Source organism: Drosophila novamexicana, unplaced genomic scaffold, assembly GCF_003285875.2.
Source record: "Drosophila novamexicana strain 15010-1031.04,08,12 unplaced genomic scaffold, DnovRS2.1 tig00000770-arrow-pilon, whole genome shotgun sequence".
Taxonomy (NCBI): Eukaryota; Metazoa; Arthropoda; class Insecta; order Diptera; family Drosophilidae; genus Drosophila; species Drosophila novamexicana.
In genome coordinates this window covers 153013-171420 of record NW_020824821.1, presented here as the reverse complement: position 1 = coordinate 171420, position 18408 = coordinate 153013, and the positions used below count along the sequence as shown (strand labels likewise).

The 18408-nt window shown below is 43.1% G+C and overlaps 4 protein-coding genes across 4 annotated transcripts; 2 read left to right on the top strand and 2 right to left on the bottom strand.

The window, feature by feature from the left end:
- The first annotated feature begins 461 nt into the window (after positions 1-461).
- On the top strand, positions 462-2636 carry LOC115763848 (tropomyosin-1, isoforms 33/34). The gene is made up of 4 exons (XM_030706617.1): positions 462-768; positions 1226-1785; positions 1852-1869; positions 1928-2636. The coding sequence occupies exons 1-4, from the start codon at positions 585-587 to the stop codon at positions 2456-2458; spliced, it is 1293 nt and encodes a 430-aa protein (XP_030562477.1). The 5' UTR covers positions 462-584; the 3' UTR covers positions 2459-2636.
- A 244-nt stretch (positions 2637-2880) lies between these two features.
- Positions 2881-3815, bottom strand: LOC115763879 (chymotrypsin-2). The gene is made up of 3 exons (XM_030706655.1): positions 3749-3815; positions 3095-3687; positions 2881-3036 (listed from the first exon to the last, which is right to left on the bottom strand). The coding sequence occupies exons 1-3, from the start codon at positions 3813-3815 to the stop codon at positions 2881-2883; spliced, it is 816 nt and encodes a 271-aa protein (XP_030562515.1).
- Positions 3816-9275: 5460 nt separating this feature from the next.
- LOC115763878 (chymotrypsin-1) lies at positions 9276-10243 on the bottom strand. Its single transcript, XM_030706653.1, has 3 exons — positions 10159-10243; positions 9501-10102; positions 9276-9431 (listed from the first exon to the last, which is right to left on the bottom strand). The coding sequence occupies exons 1-3, from the start codon at positions 10241-10243 to the stop codon at positions 9276-9278; spliced, it is 843 nt and encodes a 280-aa protein (XP_030562513.1).
- A 6258-nt stretch (positions 10244-16501) lies between these two features.
- On the top strand, positions 16502-17499 carry LOC115763849 (phosphoglycerate mutase 2). Its single transcript, XM_030706618.1, has one exon. It carries the CDS (start codon positions 16568-16570, stop codon positions 17465-17467), a length of 900 nt encoding a protein of 299 aa, XP_030562478.1. The 5' UTR covers positions 16502-16567; the 3' UTR covers positions 17468-17499.
- Positions 17500-18408: the final 909 nt, after the last annotated feature.

Below are 18408 nucleotides of genomic sequence, written 5' to 3'. Positions count from 1 at the left end.
AAATTAAAACGCGATTGAATGACATACGATATGCGAAATCCAACACACCCACTTTTGCAAAGGAAATGTATATAGCTGTGGCTATTCCGTAAACTATTTTCATGGATAATTAAAAGAAACAAAATCGATTTTCAAATCACAAATAACTTTCAATGGGAATAGCCTAGCGCTTTGGTATGTACACGCTGTTGTGTGGTATATTTAAGCCCACCAAATTTCATTCAGATCGGACTATAAACACCGAAGTTAATAAATAATTGCCATACATAGTGTGTGAGACAGTTAAAGAAGAAGCATATGAATGTATAGAAGGAAGTGTGTAAGATTTGTATCGTCAGCTCTGTTCGAGGTTCAGAGTATCTCATTGTCGAGCACGGCCAACCAAAGTAGTCGTGTTAAGTATAAATAGGAATTATCCCAGTAGGACTTCCATTCCAACTCAATAGCTCGTAAATGTGTATATATATTTAATTTAAAGGCAATCTATAGATTTGAACACAACTGCGGCAACAAATAGGTTCAAAATTATTTTGACTGGTTTCTTTTAAAACGTTTCCAAAGCAAAACTTTACAAAAATACCAACATGAATTATCTCATACAGCGCGGCAAGATACGCCAGCAGGCCATCAACGTGCCCGAGGGTCTGCCGGAGCTGCTCTCCGACATAACACGCGAGGTTCTGCGCTGCCAGCCGACCAAGGAGTGTCTCTGCCAGTTCATCATAGACTATTTGCACTCGGTGATTGTCACGCGCGAAAAGGCCCTGGGTGAGCTATATCCTACATAAATGATGTATATATGGCAGACTACCTCGTATTTCCCGATCCTGCCCTCATTTTTCGATCGTTGAAAATTTAGATCTACTCACTACCTTGAACTCGCGCGTCTTAGTTATATATATATGTTAGATATAATTTCAATTTGAGTTTAAAAAAGGCGCCAAAGTTCCGGGCGGAATTCCCAAAATCGCTAACGCACACGCTCGGACAAAACCTAAAGGTCATTGGAAATGAGTTCGAACCAGTAACTTTACTTTCCACTAAAAAAAACAGGTGGATTAGGGGAATACTGTGAAATAGCTCTCAAATGAATATTTATAAGGAATGAGATGGTAGACAAAAAGGGTTCAACAGTATTCCGGTTTGGGCTGTTGATCACCGACAGTTAATCAGAACGAACGGACTTGAATATATATATATATTTTTTGACAAACATTTTTCGCAGTGGCTAAAAGCATATTGGATCGCGCTCTGCGCCAGGTGGACAGCATTATATCCGATTTGTGTGTGTGCGATTTGTCCAAGGAGAAATCGGATGAGATGGCCCAGGTGATGGAGGATTGTTTCCGCAATTTCCTGGAGAAGCGTCGCTGTGAGATGCGTCGCGGCAAGGAGACGATTAAATTTGCCGACATTGATATGCTCGAGGAGCTGATCAGAAAATGCCATTTCTCCGAGCAAGAGCTGGACGCCTCACGACCAGCCATTGAGAGCGCCTACAAGCGATTCGTGGATGCGTACATGGCCGCGGGCAAGGACTCCCAGGGCACCGAGATACTCTATCAATACTTCCGCGATCGCGAGCTAAAACGCATTGAGGAGCTGATGCGCAGCCAGGCTGCCATCACCATACAGGCCGCCTTCCGCGGGTATCTGGTGCGTCGCATGATGGCGCAACATGTCTGTGTGTGCACCTGCATGCTCGACGAGAAGGATGACGATGAGTACATGCGCATGGACAAAGCTGCACGCACTTTGCAGCGCTTCTTCCGTTGGGTTCTATCGGTGGGTTGTCGCTTTAATTTTTAATTTTAATGGATATCAGCTAATACCTTCGACTTTGCCCTACAGCGCCAGGCCATAAAGCCGGTAAGTCTTGTAGATGCCATACTTTGTCCTGTTTTTGACCTCCAAGCTATCCTATTAGATCGAGGATCCTTGTCATGAAAGCGAAACTCCTCACTCCAAGGGTGAAGGCTCACCGATTGCTACAGAAGCCACAGCTGCTGAGACAGCTCCCGCCACTGCCGCTGGCACAGCCGCTGGCACAGCCGCTGGCACAGCCGCTGGCACAGCCGCTGGCACAGCCGCTGGCACAGCTGCTGGCACAGCCGCTGGCACAGCTGCTCCTACGGCAGCTCCTACAGCAGCTCCTACAGCAGCTCCCTCCGAAGCTAAATTGAAGCCCGCTGCAGAGGAAGCTCCCGCTGAAGAGGCTCCACCTGCACCTGCTGCCGAGGAAGTGCCCGCTGCCCCAGCTGCCCTAGAACCTGAACCTGAACCGGAACCGGAAGTGCCCAGGGCCGAAGAACCTGCAGCGGAACCAGCTGCAGCTGAGGCAGCACCACCAGCTGAGGAAACCGCCGCACCACCGCCAGATGAAGAGGCGCCACCACCAGCACCAGCTGTAGAACCAGCTGCAGAGGAAGTACCACCAGCCGACGAAGGAGCTGAATAGTATTTTTTTTTTTTTTTAATGTTTCCTTTTTTTAACCGCATGATTCTTTCTGATTCCCTTGGCCTTTGGGGTTTTGTGATCTTTAGCTTGTAAATTAGTTCAACGTGTAATTGTATATATTTAAAATGTCTTGAGGATAGCCGTCGGAACAGCCAGAACGATTAAATGAGAAGGTTGCAGTTAAAGTTTATTCTTATTTAAAAAATTTTTACAGAATCTTCCATTTGGGTCTGAAACAACAACCTATAAGTCGGAATAACTGGCTGTCAAAATTTCTATGAAAAAGCGTCGGACCAAAAAGCGAGAGGTCGCTGGTTCAAATTCATCAAAAATTTTCAATTATATAATTGTTTATTAAAATTGTTATCCACATTTAATTAAATAATTAAGAAATTTCAAAAACAGATTGGACGTGGCCTGGTCTACTTTATGCGATCCTGAAGCCAGTTGCTGAAGGTGGATACTCTTGTGTAGACATCGGGCGATATGAAGAGTCCGCACACGACCAATCCATAGGACACCACTCCAACCTGCTTTAAGCCGTTATCGTTGCGGACCAGTGGACCACCGGAGTCACCCTGTGTGTGGGACTTTCATCTTAATATACCTTTAAACCCCTTTCCTGCAGTTGCTTACCGAACAGGCGCCCCTGAAGACTCCTCTGGCACAAATCTCGGTGTCTGAAACATCTGCCATGCCCATATCTCGACACTCTTGATTCGTAAGCGTACTGTAGCTCATGCGCTGCAGCGTATTTGGATAGTTGACGCTCTCTAGGAATGGAAAGGCGACCGGCAAACGCAAGCCCCAACCTGTCAGGGTAACTGGCTCGCCGCCGCCCACAAACTCTTTCGAGGCAAACTCAATGGCCGCCACGCTGACATTGTTATAGACTAAAGGAGGTTCAATGCTGAGCACTGCAATGTCGCTGGTCACTAGCTCCCTGTAGTCGGGATGTATGTCATAGGAGAGCACACGAGAGCGTGATCCGCCTCGATCGTCCAGATTGCGTATGCCGGCAACAACGGACATGCGCATCGCATTCAGTCCCTTGCAACAGTGGGCGGCCGTAAGTATGCGGTTCGGGGCTATAATCGAGCCGCCACAGAAGTGCACATGTCCGTCGCGAACTCTGTACTGTAGCGAGACCTGGTAGGGCACGTAGTCGCCATGCGGCACATCCGAGCCGCCCACGACTCGTGTGGGCGTAAAGCCGATGGTCCGGCGTGCTGCTGGCAAGTGTTGTAAAGTATTGAATTGTTTCGTCCATTTTTCATAACCTCAACTTACAATTGGAACGCGCCGTGGCGCCACCTAGCATCAGAGCTGTCATCAAAACTAGTTCGACTATAGACATGCTTGGTCTGGTTTCTGCTGAAGTTACGGTCTATACGGCAGGCTATTTATAGGATTGAAACCCACCTCCATTGGGTTGCATTTGCATAGATAACGCAGCGGTTATGCCATTTATTTTGATCTTGAAATTAAAAATTTAACGAGCTTTCATGGCGGTAATTGGCATATGCTTCAAACGTCACCCTAACCCAGAAAACAAATTTTCACAGCTGTCTGTGGGCTAGCTAAGGCGAATTGCATGAGGAATTGTCAGAGGGGGCAAATAATTAATTGGCAAGACTCCAAGATCTAATGGCTCAATGAGCAGTTCTCGTCTTAAGTTTCCTCTCGTACTTTTCAGAGTTCGTTGTCAACATTTTACATTTCTTCACAGAGCTGCATACCAGATAAATATTGCCGTTGGTTTGGTTCACTTAAAACAGTCTTTTTACTTTTATAAACAGAGATTTTGGTTGGAACCTGTGTCAATATTTCCTATAATTTTGTGCGCTTCTCTTCTATATAGTATTGTTTTGTTCATAACTTGATTTTCGTATATTCTAACATTCTACTCTTTCTCTCAGTTTAGTCAAGCAGAGCAATAAATTCTCGAAATAGTTTTATATTATCTTTCCATTAATTTTGACCTAATACGTCTCACATTGTCTTTGGATTTTAGATATCTTTTTATGCTTCTCGCATTAGCATTCGATAGCATAAGTAGGCCAGTTCTCAACTTGGCTCCCGAATGCTGGTCTATAAAACTGAGTTGTCACTATATCAGTCTGCGGCTCACAAAATCAGCTCGCGAATTTAGAGAATAACTAAAGAGTCTAACCCATCCCAGCTCATAAGCGACATTATGCATAAGTAATAAGATGCCATTCAAGTTGGCCACAATTCCTTGACACTGATTATATCTTTGGTCTGCAACTGGGGTATTTTAACATATTTCGGGACAGTATTATTTTTGCCAATCAGGAACAAATAGATTTTAATTTTATTATATTATATAATTTATTTTACTCTATTTTCGAGTGTATTGTACTCCACGGATTGCGTCATGCTGTTCGGGAATTCAATTATGTGCTAATATATGCACATATGCGTCTTAACATTTTAAAGCATAGTATAACGAGAAGTAAATATTATCTTTGCTATGTGGAAGATTAAATACCCTTTTGGAAATATTGGCTTACGACTTTGCAGACATGTGGATGAGTTTCGTAAAGATATTTTAAAAACAAACAATATTTTGTCACATTATAAAAATAACTTATCCTTCGACTGCTTCATCCTTTATTTGATCTGATCTGATCAAGAGTTTATTTATACTTGATGCATATATATCTCCTTCCAGCCTTCTACACAAATAGCTTGCCCAATGTATCATACTCTTCACAAGGGAATAGAAAAATAAATACTAGGGAATAGAAACAACTGTAAGCTTTTAACGGTTTCATGAAACTGGGAATCTCGCCAGCATTCAGTTCGAAAGATTTGAGATTGAAATTTCGCAATAAAAATAAGCATAAATAAATTTTGTTGGGTTTGAAAATGGAGATGTTTCGTATAAAAGGAATCAGTTAATTGATAGTCATAGCATTTGCGATTTAGACATGAAACTGTGCATAACGCTTTTTTGCCTAGGTAAGAATGCTCAAATAAACACTTTTGAATAATACAAATTCCTCCTCCTAGGTCTGGTCCACTTGGGCGGCATCAGTTCTGCCGACACTTACCAAGAGGCGGCCGGCAGAACAATTGCTATTCATGTGCCGGATCAGAGCTCATCGAGTGGAAGCTACAAAGGAGAACCAAAATACATTCCGCCGGTTTATCTCTATCCCCCACCTGGAATTGATTGTAATTGCCCGCCGGGTCCACCAGGGCCGCCCAGTCGTCCAGGTAGACCGGGCAGACCCGGAAATCCGGGCACTCCCGGCAGTCCTGGTCCAGTTGGACCCAAGGGTGATGCCGGTACCCCAGGCGAGCCTGGCGAAAAGGGAGACAAGGGAGATACAGGCGATATAGGCCCACCAGGACCCACGGGTCCACCAGGCATAAGTTTACTTCGCCTGAATGGAGATGCGCGCTTGGTGACTCTGTCCCTAGACGAGGGCTTCGATTCGCTTGAGGACGAAAACAATTACTCTATTGTAAAAGGCATACGAATTGGAAAAGAATCCAAGCACGCATCATTGGATGATAAAAAAGATACGATAAGATTAGCCTGCAGAGCTCTCTGATATGCAGGATACAAATTTTTAACTGCTTTCTGTTAGAATTTTTGCACTGCTTGACTAAAATAAACAAAATTAACTTGAAACCTGCTAAGAATAATTTGTTCGATTTTATTTGCTTATATTGTTGCTTATATTATTTTATTATTACTCTATATAATATATATAATCTATGTATACTCGAAACAGAAGGAAGAAGTTCCGACCCTATAAAGTATTAATTCCTGATCGACCTTCAACGAATCGATATCAGGCACTGTTAGCACTAAAAAACTTAAGATTTCGAGGTTCTCAATTTTTTAAGCGTCTAACTCAAGTTTAATTCAATTTACCCAAAGCTCATTCACGAAATCGATCAGTATCGATTTCCAGACTCGATTTTTTGAACACATCTCGGGGATTATAACAGCTAGAAACGGCAGTATTTAGTATGTACGTTTTTAAATAACACAGAATATAAAAACTTTTGAATAACTGTTGCATTTTCCGATAGAATTCCCCATGGGATTCCCTTTAGAATTCCCGACTACCATCCGAACACTTCTCTTGTTATGGTTATTATAATTATTTGGGAGCCGTTGAAAAGGCAATATATACTAAACACAGACTAGTTAACTCTCTTAAGATTTGTATAACTAAGAATCGTATGGGAAAAGCTTGCATCATTACTTAATATACGACAAGTAAACAAACATAAGTCATCTATTATTTACTAGAGATTCATTGATAATGACTAATTTTATACATAATTTATATTCATATTTGTTAGAATTACTCATTTTAAAATTATAATTTCATTGAGGCTTTTAAAAGCTAGCCCATTCTCTGTTTTCATTGAGATCTGACCTTTATCTAGGTTATTAGGCACGCGACTTTGCATTGTTGTTGGACGAATCTTCAGTTCATTAAATTCAATCTTTATGATCAGTTTGTGAAGTTAACAAAATAGATAACAAAGAACTAAAAGCTCGTGTAACTTATTATGCAAAGTTCATAAATATATATATTCAAATCAGCAAAAGTTACTACACATTCTCATTCTTTGGCAAACTAATGACGTTCAAGAGGTGTGGGCTTAACATCATAAGAAAATATATAATTACATAAATATTATTTTGATGAACTAATGCCAAAAATCCCCATGTTATTATCAAAACATTTGGTTTAGATTCCAATCGAGTTGAGCCCAGAGCATATTTATACATATTAATTGTGGGACGATGAGGCGACCATATGTGGAGGTTGCTATTAAAAGAACAGTAAGATAGTAAAAGATGACGATTAAAATAAGATATCTTGACGTATATTATGCTTAACGGTTCCTTCAAATCTGGATTTCAGAAAGTGATCTCATTTGTGTGTATATGTTATGCATATCTACAACCGATCCATTTCTTTGCTATAAAAGAAAGCAATTACTTGTCGATCCCAGCAAATAAGTTTTAGCCATGGCACAGATCGCTACGCTTTTCTGCCTAAGTAAGTGGCCTTTATCTTTGATATAATATTTCCATCCTGCAATCTCAACCATTTCACAGCACTGGCCATCTCTGGCGGCATCAGCTTGTCCACCAGAAATCAGAACAACAAAAATGCTGGCAGACATCTTTCAGTTCAGTTGCCGGTACCTACACCCGCTCCTGCGCCATCTCCGCCGAATGTGATTATCAAACGGCCCGTTCACTATCACCCCCCACCACCACCACCGCTGCCACTGCCACACTTCTACCCGCCACCGCCACCGCATCATCCTCATCCCTCGACAAAGTGTAATTGTCCGCCCGGGCCACCTGGACCACCAGGTCCTCCAGGACACTCAGGTATGTATTCCTGACAATGACAATCTTAAGCCTCTAATCTTGCAATGCAATTGTATAGGCGATCCAGGAAAACCAGGATATCCAGGGTCGAAAGGTGACAAGGGTGATGAGGGCGAGAAGGGTGAAAGGGGCGACAAAGGAGAGAAGGGCGACAAGGGCCACACCGGTGCGCAAGGAGCTCAGGGACCACAAGGTACGCAAGGACCTCAAGGCCTTCCTGGAGCTCCAGGTCCACAAGGTTCTCAGGGACCGCCAGGCTCCCAAGGATCCCAGGGAACACCAGGCTCACCAGGATCTCCAGGTTCGCCAGGCTCTCAGGGACCTCCGGGACTACCAGGCTCTTCGGGATCTCCGGGATCACCGGGAGCGCCAGGCTCACAAGGACCAGCGGGACCGCCAGGACCTCCAGGACCACCATCGCCCACATGGCCCATACCACCACCTCCACATCATCACCAACCGCCGCCAATCATTTACCCTTACCCTTTACCGCCATACAACGGACATCAATCTCATAAGGGAGACCATCATCATCATCATCACCACGACCATAAGCCGCATGATCATCATCATAAAGGAGAGCATCACTCACATGAGCATGAGCCGCACGATCACAATCATAAAGGAGAGCATCACCCACATGATCCGCATGACTCGCATGATTCTCATGATCCGCATGATCCCCATAGGCTTCACAAGCCCACAAGGAAACCTATGACAACTGATCACGAAGTAAGGAAATTCCATACCCTGGAATCTGCTCAGCCTGCGCCGCAAGAAATTTCAACAGATTCTTCTAAAACTGAATCGGAAAATTTGCAGCGAAATGAAGAGGAGAATATAAATAGCGAAGAAGTCGAAGATAATGCTGTGGAGGCGCCTGAAGAGGATGCGGCGCAAATGAAAGATTCTCTGAGGCACGACTCCGCAGAAATAAAATCAGATGCAGCCGAACAGGCTAAAGAGAGCGATGAAAAGTTTGAAGATCAAGAAGACGAGTATGAAACGAATAGCGAAGAAAACAGCGACATAGAGAACTCTGATCCCGCCATTGAAGGCTATTTAGTTCAGGAAAGAAGTGGAAATAGACCTTTGATATTATCAATAAGCAAACGTCGCGATCCATTTCATATATATAGAGATTTCGTAGATATTTAAACAAAAACGAAATAAATGTGAATTTGTATCTTAAATAATTTTCTTCTGCCAATATTTAAGCATAATCCGCACTGCTTACCGGCAATTTTGCGTCAGCTTAAAAGTATGCAGCAAAAATCGCACTATATTGTGCACTGCTTGCGTTCTTTTTATACTGCTTGAATTGAGCAACTGTCTTAATTTAATGAATTAGAATTTATTTTGTTAGCTTTCTTTTAGTAGTAAGGGTATGTGTCATGTATGGTATGGGCATGCACCCGCCTAGGCCATGCGCTCTTTAATCCAAGCATCAAACATGGAGACGCGAGTGTACACATCGGGACTGTTTGAGGCGCAGAAGGCAGTGCCATATGAGACGACGCCCACCTGCTTCAGCGACTCGCCGTTGGCCATAACCAAAGGACCGCCCGAATCGCCCTGCACAGGAAGAATAAGTCGAGGAGTGATTCAGTCAGATTTAAAATTGTCCAGCCCTTGGCTACTCACATTGCATGCACCCTTGCCAAAACGTTCCAGCGCACAAATCTCCGTATCCGTCAGCTGAGTCATCGTCTGCTTACACTTAGCATTGTCGAGCGTCTTGTAGGAGAGTTTCTGGAGTATGGTCGGGTATTTGGCAAAGGGTCCGGTGCCAAAGTGAAACACAGAGCCCCAACCGGTAAGCAGCACTTCCTGATCAGCTCCAACCAGCTCATTGCTGCTTACATCGATGGTGCCCACGCGCTTGCCATCCAACTCAAAGGGTGGATCAATCTTCAGTATGGCTATATCGCTGGTCACCAGCTCTTCGTAGTGCTCATTCATCTCGTACGACTGCACCAGGGCGCGAAAGCCGGTGTTGTCATTAAGATCACGTATGCCCGCAACCACGCTGATCCGGCTCGCATTCTGCCCATTGACGCAGTGCGCCGCGGTGAGCACCCGGTTGGGCGCTATTAAGGAGCCACCGCAAAAGTGCCGCATTTTGCCGCTGCGCGTTAGAAACTGCATGGACACCTGGTAGGGCACATACTCATCGTCGGGCACATCGTAGCCGCCCACCACTCGCTCCTGCGAGCTGCTGTCCGCCATCTCAAAATAGGCATCCACTGTGTGTATTGACTAGGTAAGGCTGCTCATTTGTTATTATATTTCTTGCACTTACAATCTATTACGTTGCCCGCGGGGTTGCCAGCTGCGAGCTGCAGCAGACCGAGCAGTAGCAAGACCAAATTCCATCGAGCTTCCATGTTGTTCTTGTGCTTTGGGATTAGAACCCTCTACTGTTTGGCTTCGACTAAGCATTGGGGTTTTTTATACATTGTATTTGGGCTCATTAGAATTTTATCGGGGCGATAGCTGTGGGCGGTCTGACCGCATAGAATAGTTAACAAGGTCGTTCCATAAAGCAAGATAAGCTTGTGAAGCTAGCCAAGCTTAGGGTCTGATAACTGGCAGCTCATAAAATGTGACATAGTTTGTTTGTTCTTGTTAAAACCAGCTGCGATGACGGCTTCGGTTGCAATCCAGAATTTCGTTTGATTCAAAATAAAAACTTTGGAATAAACCGTTTTCAAACCTAAACAGTTTTCCCAGCCAGTTCAATGGAATTGACTACCGCATTTAATCAGAATTTTGTGCCAGGGCGAGAACAAAGCCTAATGAGTTAACATGCGGATTAACCTGTCAGGGCGAGTCGGTGAGCTCACATGCAAATTAAAACCGGCAGCTTAATATAAAATTCACCAAGATTCAAATCCTGTCACGTTGTGCGGTTGTGTGTTGTGGGTGGTCCAATTAACAAATACCAAAGGCGGACGCAACTGAAGTATGGCGCCAACGGCACATCCTGGCCAAAAAAAAAATAATAATAATAAAGCCATTTGAGGATCAAATCGGTTCAGGTAGTCAGCGCCAAAAAAAAAAAACAGAGCCAACAATTAACACAGTAGTCCAAAGATCAAGACCTCAACATGCGATTCCAGGAGAAGCTAAGACCAGCCAGAAAACGTGGAGGTGTGCATAATTAATTTTCGTCGCTGCCACACACTCTGGCGAGGCACAGCAAAATGATTCATTAGCCGGCCTCCAATCAGGCCGGAACTGACACATGGCAGGGTTTCGGAGATAGCCCAGGTCTGTGGGCCCGCCCAGGTTCGCAAGTTGATTTGCATCGAACATGTGCGCCCCAGCAACAGATACAGTCTGAAATGCAGCCGGAAAGGTGTTGATTGCTCAACTGGCTGCGGTGCTCCAATTGCCTGTGCCGAGCACCCGCCCTACCCTCAATCCCCACAGAGCGCCACCCATGCTCCGCTGTCTACAATGAATTAAAAGAAATGTTCGCAGCCAGCAGCAGCAGCAGCTTGTTTAATCAGAATATTTAAATTATTCATTGATTAAAACTGCAACCAGATCAAGCTGCAGCCACTCAACCTGCCTCCGACTGACACCCCCTCCACTCTACCATCCGCGCTGTATGTTCCTCTGTGCTGCTTGTGCCACTTGTGTCTGTGTCTTGTCGTTTCAATTTGGTTGTAGGTGTTGCTGCAGCCAGTCTGTAGGTGCCATTCCCAGGAATTGAAGAAACCGTCTCCACCTCCCCCAAAGACCAGCTCTGCTAAGCGCTGGCTGTCTGTCTGCGCGCGAAATGCCACCCAAAATGAAACACACAAGAAGCTGCCCACAACAAAGCGAAAGCGAATTCAATTCCTTGTCATGATTAATGCATTTGCCAAGCAACTCACTGAAAGGGTATGCAATCAGTGCTGCAATTGAATTTTCTAAGCAGCCGTTACAAAGCAAATGCAATTGTTCAACAATTGTTAAAGAACAAAGCATATTTAAGATTCATGCTAGGCCACGGCCCAGGGCTAAAAAGGATTTGTTAAGCCTGGAAACTTCAAGTGTTCTATATTTCAATTTGATTGCATGCAATGTATTGGGTTTTGGTCGGCTCTAGGTCCTGATCTTTAAAAAATAAGAATACAAACAAATACCCACAAATATTTTGAAAGTAACATGAAAGCTGAGTTTTCAGAATTCCCATAACTCTATGGCAATTATGAAATATATTAGACTGAAGCTTTTAGGATTTAATTATTTGATATGATAGAATTTGATATAATAAAATAAAGTATGATATGAGATTAAAAGGAGAATGGTAACATATAGCTCGTATTATCCAACTATGCTTGAGATGCTGGAAAAACAAAAGATTTTCATATGCAAAACTGTTGCGATCGAGTGTTCCCTAGGAGTTATGGGAGATTGGAGATAATATGATGTGATATGATGCTACTGAAAGATTCACATATTGCTCGAAATTTTCAAGTATTTAAAATATGTATATATTTACTACAAATAATCATGTACTACCAATTGTTCTATTGGAAATCATATGATATTATCGATATGATATGATATTAAAAGATGTATAAACCGTAATTTTAAAATGTGCTTGAGATATCTTGGAAAAATATGTTTGGCATATAAAATGTCAAGCTGTAAAATATTATTCCTTTAAAAGCTATATGATAATGAGAAAAGACAGACAAATATATTTTATATTTACTTTAAAAATATGTATATCATGTCTATGCTTTGGACCAGGGCACACAAGTAAAAGGCTCCAGGAATATATATTTCACAAATATTGAATTCTCACATTTCACTTCAATCTGAAGTTCCTGACTTGGTCGCAGTGGGACAACTGCTGCCGCCCGCTGTTTGGCTGTGCGTGCCTGACAATCATAAGAGATATCTTGCAGATGAGCTCGCTGCAATCATATTCTCTCACCGGGTTGACAGAAGCGCCTACCTGTTGTCATCAATTAGGTAACAAGCACACGCGACCGATAAATATTACGAGGAGCGAGAGTATCCAGGGTATCCAGTAACCCGGCGGAGTCTCCTGGCTGCATATCTACAAATGGTTCAAGCTGCTTGCTGTGATCTCAGATCTCTTATCTGATTTGTAAATAAAAATGTTTTTTATTTGGACCCATCGAAGGGGCTCTTAGAGTAAGAGGCTGAGGGATCTGTTGCAGAGGGGAGGGGTGGGGGGGGGGGGGGGGGGGGGGGGTTGAGCACTCGACTGCAGTCATAATTTATAGTGTGTGCATATGGCAGGCTCCTTGGACGGGGGCTGCCTGGGTTGGCGCACCTCGTGCTGCTAGCAAATTAAGTACTAAAATAAACGACCAATTTACTGATTATGCAAAACATGCAATTAATTTTTTTCCACTCTGCCAACATTTATTCCAAATCTTCCATGCTCGGTATTAACTAAAACTTGTTGTTGTTTTGTTGTTGTTGTTGTTGTCCCGCGAAATTGTCGTAACGAGTGCGAAAATTAATTGCCACAACAACAAGTGGAAAATTTGAAAATGCGCTGACTAACAGGCATGTAGAAAATGCCAGGTCTTATTTATTATCCATAACTTTAGCTTGACTAATTTGCATATTAGGTTAACTAATTGTATTAGAAATCGAAATTAATTTTACTCTAATTGAGTTTGTGTTTTAATAGTATAGAGGGATGTCCCGACGAAAGAGGGGCAGGGGGCCCCTGTGACCGAAACGGCGATGAAGGAGAGAAGCAGCTTCGATCTAAAAAATGCTCTCATCATTCAGCTACGTTTGTCAATCAGTTGAAATCATTTAAATATTGTCAACAAATAAGACATTAAGTAGTTATAAAATTTTCGCTTTAAAATATTATCTTGAATCCTCAAAGGGAAATACCAATTCAGAGCAGAGCACACGTGCAGGCCGCAATGAAATTCCCAGCTCCAGGCTGGCTACTGTTTTTCGAGGGTCCAGCTTGACGGCCGCCAAGTCGGGTCATAAAATGAGCGGCTTTGCTTTTGAGAACCGGGCATATAAATCAGATTGAAGAAACAGAAACAGGCAATAAAAGTTGCAGTCTGAATATTTTGTGAGGCCCTCTTCTGGTGGCTGGCCGGCCACACGCACAATTCCCTAGAACTTGGCCATCGAACAAGGCCGACAATGAGGCGGGCAATCAACCAAAATGTCATAATACTGATGGCGTTCCGGCGGTTCTGCCGCCACGGCGACGACCACAGGATGCTTATCTTGTTAACACCGTGCCCGCAACCCGACTGGTCCAACACAAACCTAAAATCGGGTAACAAACTGACAACGGATCTGCAGAAATGCTTATGAAATGCAGTTTTTATACGCTTCTGGAGGGTATTATAACTCTGTAATGAAATATACATACATTACAGATTCCGTATAAAAATCCCGAGCCTATATAGCTCATTTGCTTTTTTGCCAACTAACTAGTTGGGTTTCGTAATTTTCTTGCATTTTCCGTCTGATCCAACATATTACATAGCCGACGATTGAAAATTAAGTTCCAATATGAAGATCAGTTTTATTTATCAAGATATATTTCTCAAACTAGGTATTTATTAGCTTGTCATATCAATATCGAACTACTTTAACTTATAGTTTCATAGAAAGAATTACACAAAAATTCAGATTTTGCATGGAAAGCTTAGCAATTACGAGCTTTACTGTTCTTCAAGGGTATTTAATCACCGGCCTGTTAGTCTTTCAATTATATTTCTTTTTTTTTTAAAACAAGCATTTTATTCGGGTTATTTGTTGGGAATATGCAACTGAATTGACTGAAATGAATGAAGAACTATGTTGGAACTGAAATTGAAGTAAGAATTTCGAAAATATGTTTATGCGTCTTTCTGGGAATAACCCGATAAACTCGAAAACCTAAAGAACTTGTTCCAATAAGAGACATAATTATAGTCAATATAACTGAATGTGATCAATCATTTTGTAAAAGCAATTAATCCGCGAATCGTGTCAACTGGCAACGCGTTTAAAGCCCTGCTTAAAAGGCTAAGCCCCAGCTGGGCCGCAGGTGTCAGTGCCCGCGTCTGGCCCGAAAGAAGCATGTCAAGAAGCTTGAGTACAGCTTCCTAACGTCTTTAAGCAATTAAAGCCACAAATAATGCGCGAGGCGATAAATTTTGTTAAGTGCGTTCACATGAAAGTTGTCAAAAAGCGTTTGAGAAATTTTCACCGCGAACGCCACATAAAAAATAAACCTAAAAAAATCCTAAGACATGGCTTGGGATGTTTATCAAACACCTCTGCCAATGCGTGAGGCCTCGAGGTGTGGCACCAAGCATGCCGCACGGATCCATGCTACACGCAAGACCCAGACCCCAACCCATAGAGCAGAGACAGACCCCATACTTGGAACGACGACGACATCGTCTGATAGCCAAGCGATAAGCAACATTACCGTACAATTTTCAATTAACACGAGGCAACTGTAAAGAGCTCTCGGCCCAGGTATGCCACATGGCATTCCGCATGGACCGATAGCCCGTGCCTTGACTCTGCCACCACCAGAGTGGCGCTTCCAGGCAAAGCCTGAAACGGCTCCGCAGCTTTCCTACAAATTGTCTAATCTCTGCGCGCCTCCGACTCCAGTCGGGCCTGGTCAGTCTGGTGATGGTGGTGCATCGATCTCTGGTAGTGAAAACTTGTCGACCAGCAGGCACCACCAGACCAGAACTGGCCACAGTAGACAATTTATCATTCGAGCTGCCGCCTAGTGGCGGTCGTAAAAGCTCTTTATGGCTGCTTCTGCTTCTACTTCTGCTGTGGATCGCTCCAGCCGTATCCTATCCACCTAGCTCCATATACTTTTTCAAATGTCTCTTAGGCAATTGGTTTTTTTCGTTTGCTTTCGGTGTCCACGCTTCAGTTTGACAGTTTGCATTGAGCTGTCGCTCGTTTTATGCTTGAAATGATTAGGGGTGAAGGCATTATGCAACAGTAGCTGAGGCTATTTCAGAGAACGTATGGTCCCCCCTCTTGGGCTTGATACACTTCACGTGTTCCAGCGGAGGAAAAATGATCGTCAGAGCTCTATATTGTTTAGGGGAGCTCACATACCATGTTTGATAACTCTAACATGTCCTGTCCCAGAGTTGAATTAGGTGCAGCCAGACTTAAGAGCCAGCAGAAATTGTTCTTTATTAATATTTAAATCTCATTTTCTTTGGGTTGGTATCCTTGCAAAGTGTGTATTAGGAACAATAATTCATTACCAAATACTAAATTGCCCACCTGTAGCATGCGTAGTTCCTAAGTTAGCAGGTTTCAGCCGGACTCAGAATACCATAATTCAAGGTGACTCGGAAGAAAGATAAATACTATTCTTAAAAGAATAAGAATAGCTTTAAAAATCTGCTAACACTTCTTATTCTTGGAACATACATTTGATTTGCTAGGGTTCGACAGACTTACTTCGATAGACTTATTAGAAACCTGCTAAATTTGTTATAATTTTGTACTGAAGAAGTCATATACTCAATTTACCATCTTCAGATCCTGTAGTTCCTGAGTTAGTTGAGTCCAGTCAGATTAAAAAAGTCTGTATTAATTATAGTTGCGTCCAGTCAGATTAAAAAAGTCTGTATTAATTATAGGCGGTACAGTAGGCAAGAATACATTCAACCGTTTGTCAGACTTTTATTTTCTCAGACTCTAAAAATTTTAAATTGTAGGCAATGTCTGGGCTTTTAAGACTCGGCTACGGTGGTCACCTGCTGAACCTCTGCTTTGGCAGCAGACAGAACAGGGGCGCCTTTTTGGAGCCACCCATATGGATATCTCGGGAGCTGCAGCGAAAATACTCTCATAATTGTGAGAAATTCACAGTAGTTATGGTGCGGCATGGGGAGTCCGAGTGGAACCAGCAAAATCTCTTCTGCGGCTGGTACGATGCCCAGCTGTCGGAGAAGGGGCGCAAGGAGGCGAGTGCTGCGGGCAACGCCATCAAGGATGCCAAGCTGAAGTTCGACGTGGCGCACACATCGCTACTGACACGAGCCCAGGACACATTGCAGTCCATACTGGAGGTGACGGGACAAAAGGATATATGCATACAGAAGACGTGGCGTCTCAATGAACGCCACTATGGCGGGCTGACGGGACTGAACAAGTCGGAGACGGCCAAGAAGTATGGCGAGGAGAAGGTTAAGATCTGGCGACGCAGCTTCGATACGCCGCCGCCCCCAATGGAGCAGGATCACAAGTACTACGAGTGCATAGTCAAGGATCCCAGATATTGTGATGGACCCAAACCGGACGAGTTTCCCAAGTCCGAATCCCTCAAGCTGACCATCGAGCGCACTTTGCCCTACTGGAACGATGTAATTGTGCCGCAGATAAGGCAGGGCAGAAAGCTGATCATCGCCGCACACGGGAACAGCCTGAGGGGCATAGTGAAGCATCTGGATCAGATTTCCAATGAGGCCATTATGGAGCTCAATCTGCCCACGGGCATACCCTTTGTCTACGAGCTGGACAAGTGCATGCTGCCGCTGGCGCCCATGAAATTCCTGGGCGATCCCGAAACCGTCAAGAAGGCCATGGAATCTGTGGCCATGCAGGGCAAGGCAAAGTAGTATGGGGACAATCAAAGGTTACGCACAGCAGCCAAAAAAAATTGCGATAAATACAAGAAAAAGGTCAAAATAATAATTCTTACCCAATGCACTTGCCTGCCCCAATCTATAGCTGAATCTGTATCTGAATCCGAATCAGAATCGAAATCGCAATCACAATTCAGAGAGTAAGCGAAATAAACGCGAATGTCAAGCAGCAAATAAATTTATTTGATTTTAATTGACAATGAAAAGTCAACAAAGGCTGCAAGACAGCTCCTCTGCTGGATGTATCTACATATATATGCATATAGCTATATATATATATATATATATATATATATATATATATAAATATATCTCAGAGTTAGCTGGCTGCAGGGTAATAAGTATGTCTCAGTCTTTTGTCTTCGGTCTGCAGTCTGTTCAGAGCCAATCCCAGACTTATTTCAACGTCGATTTTAATTGTTGTTCGGGTTCAGTTGGAATTTCTGTTGCGCGACATTCAAATGGGTCGAATTTTAATTTGTTTAAATGAAATACTCATTTAGGTTTTATTGACAAACAAATTGAATTGATTGATCTAAATGAATTTATGCGGTCAGCGACGAACGTCTAACAAATGCACGATCCCGCTCTTTCTCTCACTCTTTCTTGCTCTTTTTACCCCCACCTTTACCCCTATGCCATGCACAAGTTCCACACTCACAATAGCTTATATTCATATTCATATTCTTATAAGTCAACACTGAAAAATTTTTGAGTCAATGTTGCTTCTGGATATTAACTTTAACTGCCGAAACAACATGCGTCAACAACGGTTAGATTTCTCAGACAACTTATTAAACAGTGTGACCATATTGATTTAATATGGTCTGGCCAGTGATCGAAAAGACTAAAAAAATAAGAGTATGATACGAGATTCCTATAGGTTAAACAACAGTTAAAAATATGGAAAATTA

What these genes read in the sequence shown, in the direction of transcription:
- LOC115763848 (XM_030706617.1), top strand. Translation starts at nt 585, where the DNA reads ATGAATTATCTCATACAGCGCGGCAAGATACGCCAGCAGGCCATCAAC. An exon ending in CACGCGCGAAAAGGCCCTGG is followed by an intron (nt 769 to 1,225) that starts GTGAGCTATATC and finishes CATTTTTCGCAG; the next exon opens with TGGCTAAAAGCATATTGGAT.
- LOC115763879 (XM_030706655.1), bottom strand. Translation starts at nt 3,815, where the DNA reads ATGTCTATAGTCGAACTAGTTTTGATGACAGCTCTGATGCTAGGTGGC. An exon ending in CGCCACGGCGCGTTCCAATT is followed by an intron (nt 3,688 to 3,748) that starts GTAAGTTGAGGT and finishes ACTTGCCAGCAG; the next exon opens with CACGCCGGACCATCGGCTTT. An exon ending in TCTTCAGGGGCGCCTGTTCG is followed by an intron (nt 3,037 to 3,094) that starts GTAAGCAACTGC and finishes TCCCACACACAG; the next exon opens with GGTGACTCCGGTGGTCCACT.
- LOC115763878 (XM_030706653.1), bottom strand. Translation starts at nt 10,243, where the DNA reads ATGGAAGCTCGATGGAATTTGGTCTTGCTACTGCTCGGTCTGCTGCAG. An exon ending in CGCGGGCAACGTAATAGATT is followed by an intron (nt 10,103 to 10,158) that starts GTAAGTGCAAGA and finishes CAATACACACAG; the next exon opens with TGGATGCCTATTTTGAGATG. An exon ending in TTGGCAAGGGTGCATGCAAT is followed by an intron (nt 9,432 to 9,500) that starts GTGAGTAGCCAA and finishes CTTCCTGTGCAG; the next exon opens with GGCGATTCGGGCGGTCCTTT.
- LOC115763849 (XM_030706618.1), top strand. Translation starts at nt 16,568, where the DNA reads ATGTCTGGGCTTTTAAGACTCGGCTACGGTGGTCACCTGCTGAACCTC.